The sequence below is a fragment of the Salvia splendens genome, chromosome 5, assembly GCF_004379255.2.
Source record: "Salvia splendens isolate huo1 chromosome 5, SspV2, whole genome shotgun sequence".
Lineage (NCBI taxonomy): Eukaryota > Viridiplantae > Streptophyta > Magnoliopsida > Lamiales > Lamiaceae > Salvia > Salvia splendens.
Window position 1 is genome coordinate 14,221,560 of NC_056036.1, and position 7,746 is coordinate 14,229,305.

At 35.7% G+C, this 7,746-nt stretch overlaps 1 protein-coding gene across 1 annotated transcript; it reads right to left on the bottom strand.

Moving 5' to 3' along the window:
* Positions 1–567: 567 nt before the first annotated feature.
* Positions 568–4,827, bottom strand: LOC121802286. The gene is made up of 7 exons (XM_042201918.1): positions 4,484–4,827; positions 4,225–4,357; positions 3,941–4,044; positions 3,536–3,707; positions 3,321–3,458; positions 3,038–3,197; positions 568–2,957 (listed from the first exon to the last, which is right to left on the bottom strand). Exons 1-7 carry the CDS (start codon positions 4,549–4,551, stop codon positions 871–873), a joined length of 2,862 nt encoding a protein of 953 aa, XP_042057852.1. The 5' UTR covers positions 4,552–4,827; the 3' UTR covers positions 568–870.
* Between the last annotated feature and the right edge of the window lie 2,919 nt (positions 4,828–7,746).

Below are 7,746 nucleotides of genomic sequence, written 5' to 3' on the forward strand. Positions count from 1 at the left end.
GAAGCTTGAGGTTGTTTTTTTTAACTATGTATTTTTTAAAAAATAATTATGTATGTTTTTTTAAATAAAGTGGTTGCATTTTCTCCGTATTCGTGTCGAAATTTTAATTCCGTAAATTGTTTAATTTGGTGAATTTGTAAATTTTTATTATTGTGGATGTCCATCGGGATGTCCTTGGAGATATCCGCCATTGTGTAGTGGGATGTCCTTATGATGTGGCAGTGCAGTGAGAGATCCTTATGATGTGGCAGGATGTGTTTTTGGGAAGTCTGTCGGGATGTCCGCCGAGACATCCGTCCCAGTGCGGATGTTCTTAGTCCGTTTAGGCCTGTATTTAGTTTAGTTGGAGGGATTGATTATGCTAACCATATTTGTTATTTAGCACTTCATTCTAGCTTACTATGTCATAACTACTTCTAGCACTCTACAAATAATTAAAATAATGAAGATATGATTTTTTTTAATGGGAAAACGTTTAAATCACAAAAAAATATGAACTCCTCTATAGCTTAAACCTGTCTGATAAAAAAGTTAATACAGTATAATAAAGAAATAATAGCAACTATATGCACAGCTGAAATCCATATATTCCAGCAAAAATATTGAATAAAATGTTCAATTAGATACACCTAAACAAACAAATATGATATGGCAAAGTATGACATAGGAAGAGTCTCATAGAAAGCATCTAACTGCAAACATGGTGGGACATTTATGGAATTAGAACTCGCAAACTGTAGAAAAACTCGAATTTACATGACCATATGTATATATTCACAAGCATTCATGAGCTTGACCTGACCATCTTCCCACGACAATCCCTTGTTCCGCTCACTAATAAATTACGTCCAAAAAATCAATGGAACAACTTCAAGAACGGTTCTTCTGAAAGAACTGAACGAAGTTGTCGTAATCAGGAAGCTTCGGATGAACATGGCTAGTTTTCTGGTTAGTAAAGTCCGTGTTTGAGGAAGTCTTATTTAGCATCTTTGGATTTGGCTCAGTCTTTCTCAGGGGAAGAGAGTACTGTTCTGCACTAAGATTAGATTCTTGCACACTCCCAGAATCTGCCATTTCTGAACCGCGTTGATATAACAATCCACGCGCATTTGAATTCGCGGGCTTAGTAGCCACTTTTGATGAGTTGGACAGATGAGCATTTCCCTTAAATGACTCAAACTGTTGTTGAGGTTCTGCTGAGGCTGGTTTTTGCTCCATATGCTGTTTGCGGTTTTCCAATTTACTCGAGGTCCTCTTAGTCTCGTAGTATCTCTTTGGAGATTCAGAACTGGTAGAGGTGGTGGCTTTTCCATCCATGCCATTATCTGCTTTTGATCTGAGCTGCAGCGTGGACTTCTTTTCCGTTTCTTGGTTAGAAGGGACTGCTTTTGTTCTTCGAGAGATTCCACTATGCAGATGGCTTGTTCTTCGTCTAAGGGGTTCATCCTCGTCCAAATCACTGTCGTTGGATCCAAACACTGAATTTGAAGCTGCAAAACTAGGCTTGGTTTTGAGATCCTTCCCACCATTGAGAGTAGAGAATCTGTGTTTGTGGTCCAAACTCGGCTGCAACGAATCTTCTTCGCCTGAACTGTCAGTATCTGGTGTAGACCAGCGATCAGGCATTCTATTCTTAGGTTCCGTCCTAGGACTCTCATTCTTGGATGACGACATGTCAAATTGTTTCTTCCCGAGAGATGGATAGTTGTATCCTTTATGTCGAAATCCACCTGTGAGTTTTTCGAAATTCAACCCTTCCTCTCTCTCAGGACTCGAGTTAACAATTTCATTCACCTCTGTCCAATTCTTTTCTAATAACAAATTCGGTTGTTTACTGAACTTTGCAGGAGGATCAGCATCAAACTTTTTCCCTTGGTTTCTTTCACAGTCTGTTTCCTCAGACTCGTAGTCAGAAGAAAGTGACACTTGTTCTTGATCATATTGAGGCATACTTTTATCCTTGAACTCAGAAGTTTGCCCATCTGATTCATCAAATGTCGCAGCTGTGGAGTCGTCCAGTTTCAAGCCATGCATAGACCACTCGGGGTAATCAGAATACGAGCTCTTTCTATTTAAAAATCCGGATGAAGATGGCTTCTCCGGCTTGCTAGATGTAGATTTAGGACTCCAAAAAGCAGTGTTGGTTGAAAGGTGCTCATGTGTTCTGTGGCTTGATAGTGGCATTTTGAACTTCTGCTGTGGTTCATCATATGTAGGCCTTCTATCAAATCCATAATTTTCAGCATCTGAATCAGATTTGTCGAAAACTAAATCAGATCCATGGGAGGGCTCTTCATCGATGGCCCTTCCAAAACTAACAAAAGAGCTCTCACCACCATCATACTCAAAATCTTCATCTTTCGGGTTTGAGAATGCGTTCACATTATTGGATATGCTAGAATGACTTGCAATAAAACTTTGTTGTTTCCCCGTCGTCTCAGCCTGATGCTTGAAGGACTGCTTTTTACTCCTTTCACCTCCATAGGCCTCATTTAATGAGTTCTTTCGAGAATACCTATCTACGACTGGCACCCCACGCTCCACTGAACCATCAGTTGAAGCTCTAGATTTTAAAGAAGACGAGTGGCTGTAATCTTTTCTACTATCATGACCAGCCCCCAATCTTCCACCAATATTGTTAAGGTTCCCCTTATCCATTTGCTCACTCTGTACCCTAATATGTTCAGAAAATGATATGTTTGACCTCATGTATGTGTCAGGTCCCCCGCCTCTTGGAGAATGATCATCCGATTTATGTGATTCAGTAGAGTACTGCCTCGAAATCCTTCCACGACTAGATAGCTCTGCAGCGGCTCTAGCAGCCATGCTTGCTAGTTCAGCAGACTCAGCAGCTGCCTGTGCAGCGGAGGTAGCATCCGTGAAATTCATGTTCCACTTCTGTCCATCGCGGGGAATACCATTACTATCTCCTTGAAAAAATTGTGTCCTCTCACCACCTAATGATGAACAAAGGAAAAAACAGTAAAACTCAGCAACAGAAGTACAATGTTAACATCTGAATATTCAATATCATTACCTGAGTTAAAACCAGATACTTGGGGAGAGTCGGGCCTTTCTGTTCCCGGTGAGGTTCTATGATCGGCCTGGGTGAAGTGCAAGGTTGAATCATGCAACTGGTTGCTACGAGAAGGTTCAGGGAGGCGGTCACTCTCCTTCACGAAAGCAGTTGGTCCACTCTGATAAGATTGAACAATGGATATCATAAATTACCAAAACCTTTAGAAATGTTTGTCCAATTCAAGATATAATATTACTTAATAAACTGTATTTAGGATGTTGTACAGAAACTAAGCCCCTACCAGCAAATCACTGGCTGGTTCATTGTTCTGCTCGAATGATTTAGGTTCCCATTTGACGTTGTGCTCCTCTGCTATCGCTCTCAAAATTTTAGTTTTGGTCTCTCCATCAGGCGCCAATACAGATAACTTATCAACCATCTGCAATAGAAAAGCATAAACAACAAATCAGAGATAAGATGCTTTGGTATAGAAACCCGAGCATATCCAGAACATACCATACGGCTGACACCACACTCTGGACGAAGTTCTATGGCTCTAGCTATGAAATCTTTTCCGTATTTCTCTGTAAAATGCTTCTTGACTTCTACAAGTTCAGGTACGTCTCCACATCTCGGGGAAGCATAGACTAGGCTTGCAATTGCCTCTTTCAGGTCAACGGGGCAACTCCTATGAGATAATGCAGAAAACAGATCACACCTCATTAACAGTTCAAGTATTTGTGCCCAAAACTTCGTAATTATTTGGATAAGAAGGATTTAACTAACTACACTAGGAATTTCACATAAAGATAAAATAGCCTACTTTTTAAACCTGTATATAAAAAAATAAGAATGAACGAACTGCAAACTATATCTTACTAACAAAACTGGAAGACGATATTGCTAGTTTGATCCACATACTTTTGAGATTCAATAATAGGCAGCCTTGCAACAATAAGTTCGCAGTATATTCCGATGAGATCGAATGCAGCCATCATCTTATCTTCCCTAATCACGTGCTCAACCTGAAATATTACGATAGCCATGAATAAGGTCTCATCTAATCTAAGAATAGTGTTGGATGAATATAAGTGACAAACAAAATCAGAGAGGAAATTGAATTGAGTCAACTAGGCATACCATTATAACATCGAAAACCACTATAATTGGTTGATAATGAAATTAAAGAGATGAAGAATGATTACTCGGATTCGAGCCGTTTGATCTTGTCCAGATTCGAGCAAGAGTGAAATTTCCCTCCTCATCTGATTCACCTGAGCTTCCTTCTTGTTCCTCAACAACTTGAGCCGCGACGCTGCCAGCTTCAACGACGTCTTGCTGCATCATCAAAATGAAAAAAATATAAAACATTTAAAATACTGGACAAAAATGGATATTAAAATTTAAAATGATACTACTACTAATTTTGTTTTTGCTATTTCTATTTGAAAGCAAACGACTAACCATTTGGAAGAATTGAAGCTTCTAGAGAGCAAGTCCTTTGAGCTCTTTAGAAACTTGGATTTCTTCATCCACAGAAATTTGCGAACTAATCAACGTTGATTCGTTTGTGTGAGATCTCTCGTTTCTGACAACAACGGATATCCAGGCTGTGATCACTCAGCATCTGACTGATGCATAAACTTCACAAGACCGTAAAATGAAAACTTAAAAATTGGGATTAGTACGAATATCTTTTCTCTGATTGCACTTATTTTATTCTTCTGTTGCATTGGATTTGGGGGAGTTTGTAATAAGGCAAAATTCAGGGCATTTGGTTGACTTCTCTCGACTCATTTAAAATTCAGTCGATAAACATAATGTTTTGATTTATTTTCAATTATCCAGCAACAGAGACCGCCTATATATATATGTGTAATATAATGATGATATTTTACAACCAAACAACTTCATCGTTTAGGTTATGAATATCCACATTAATATTTAATTCGCAATGGGTGACGTCTATGAATGATTTATGAGCTATAATATGTCTGCCTCAGATACAATTTCACTTAAAATTTTCAATATGGGATAATTAAAAAAATTAATATTTATGTTTTTGCCAACTAATTTTTAAAGTTATGATAAAAAATACCAAAATTTAACTAAATTGTATATTTTTTCTGGAAATTTGCCTTTGCAACTTCTTATTCTTTGCATGAGTTCATAATTAACAAGAAAGAAACAAATAATCCTATTTGTTAGGGGTATAACTGTAGAACTGATACATTAGATAATGAATCAAATTACTTGAAATACAGGAAATTAAACGACATAACTTTTAGTGCTTAATTAGTGGGTTGGCAAAATCCCAAAATGAATACATAGGACAGAATGCATTGGCCTGTTTAATTTGTTGTTAGTCTAGCATTGTTGCGGAACTATAAAAATACACACAACCACGCACAATAACAAGATTAGGTTCTAGTGATAAATAACCCTAAATTATTGTGAACAGTTATAGCGACAATGAAATGATTTTCTATCCTGAATAACGGGTAACACTAGGTATAGTATAGTAGTAATACACTGGATCATAATGAAGTACTCCAACACTGGTTAAACTAAGCACATTAGTGATTATTTATTTCTAAACCTATACAATTAACATTGAGTATATGATAGTACTCATCGTCCGTCATTAAATGTCTCATTTTCCTTTTTTGTCCGTCTGATAAATGTTTACTATATTTGGTAAGTGGACCCTACATTCCACTAACTCATTTCGTTCACATTTTATTATAAAACTAATATATAAAAGTAGGTCTCACATTCTACTAACTTTTCTATCCAGTTTACTACATAAGTCAAACAATTTCTCAAAGCTCATACCGGTCAAATAGGAGACATTTAATCATGGACGGGGGGAGTGCATGTTATGCAATACTTAATTTCATATGTGACTAGATACGAATTTTTCGTAATCCAAAAATAGAATCTTGATTTGTTGGGTAATGGTAAGCAATATTTGAAAAGTGATAGTATTGTTACTTTATATTTTGTTTTGGTGCGCCGGAAATGTAATTGTCCTAAGAAATGTTTGAACAATGTTTTATTGGACGAAACCTTTAATTAAAATGATTTGAGTTTTTAAGGTCGAAACAATATTTGGTGATGTTCGTCATTATTTCATTCATCATATATAGGTTTAGAGGAAATATTATTTTGAATGATTCTCTTTATTTTGTTCTTGTGCTTAGTGGGATTAATTAATTATGTCTGAGGTTAAGGACTAAAGTGTAAGTTAATGTAAATTTTGACGAAGACCCATGCTAATTGAAGTGAAATCTTATGGTCATAATTTATATGGGCGCAGTAATGGTTGTTGCATCGTGAATTGACCATAAATTAACGTGTGACAAATTAGTCCACGTCAGTGTCGATGTCAATTTTAATATTTATTCTAAGTCGGCGTCAATCATTTTATAGGTAAGTTGCAAACTTTGAAATGACAAAAACGAATAATCTGCAGAAAGTGTAAATTGGCGTGGCTTTACCGTCGTTTGCGAAGGTTCCTATGGAAAACAGCCAATTTGGGTCCAATATTTCACCCCACTTGCAAACAGTTTATTCACATAAATCCAAGTTTAATTATAAAATTATTTTTGGATGAGAACTACACTGCAATTTAAAATAAATTTCTGATTTAATTATTTAATTTCGTGTTGATTATATCTATCTATATGTTACTACTACTCTTTAAAAGTAACGAATATGCGTATATATAACACCACCACACCACAAAACGATACTACTAAAGTTTAAAGTTGCATCTGCAAGCTGTTATAGGTAATTATCATTATTCATCAACATAATACTACTTATTAAATCTTTTGGTGTTTCGTTTTACCGTACGTATGCAGTTCAGGTAATTTAGAAAAATCAACATTAATTTTTTCCTTACAATTTGAGACGAAAAGGCTGAAAATCTAAGTCAATACCATTTTATTAAGAATAATATTGGTAATTTTGAATATCTTCTAGAACGTCATTATCGTTATTAATTTAGTCATATTAGGTGACAGTTAGATTGTGTGACTAATTATTATATGATTTAAGATTAAATTATGAGATTATTTTAATTGAAGAGAGATAACTATGATTAATAATCAAATTCAATCTTATAAATCAAACATAATGCATATTTAAATAGTATGATATATAATCTTGCAAATCGAACAACCCTAGGTAAACAAAACAATCACTACAAGAAAAAGAATGGCTAGAGACACTTTTTAATGATTCAAAATATGTCACCGACGTTTTAAAAAATGTCATTAATGATGTGCCAAATAAAAATAAGGACGCAAACAGTGAGTGTGGTGAATTAATTTGGGATGCTTTCAGTAAGCGTACCTAACACAAATTAGGGACACTATTAAAGAGCATCCCTTAATACAAATTAGGGACACCTTTAAAAAGCATCCCTAAATGCTTGGAGACATATTGTGACTCTTACCAAACCCTTTCAATCAAGAACAACACATCACAATTTCACTAGCTATATAACTTGTAGTTAGTTGTACACATGATCATATGTTAAATTGTAGGACCATACATTTCAGATACATATAAAATAAAGCTTCATATCTCAAATCTATCATTAATTCTGCAAGTTTTCAACTTAACCAACCAATTAAATATCTTCATACATCGAAAACACAGAGCCCTCTAACCAAGACTCGACCTTTGCCTCATACAAATAACTAACATTAGTGTGAATA

Bases quoted from the DNA above. Each gene is read 5' to 3' on its own strand.
- LOC121802286 (XM_042201918.1), bottom strand. From the start codon at position 4,551: ATGAAGAAATCCAAGTTTCTAAAGAGCTCAAAGGACTTGCTCTCTAGA. The intron at 3,459-3,535 runs GTATGTTCTGGA...TTTCTATTGCAG, and splicing joins AGTGTGGTGTCAGCCGTATG to ATGGTTGATAAGTTATCTGT. The intron at 3,198-3,320 runs GTAGGGGCTTAG...CAATCTTATCAG, and splicing joins AACCAGCCAGTGATTTGCTG to AGTGGACCAACTGCTTTCGT.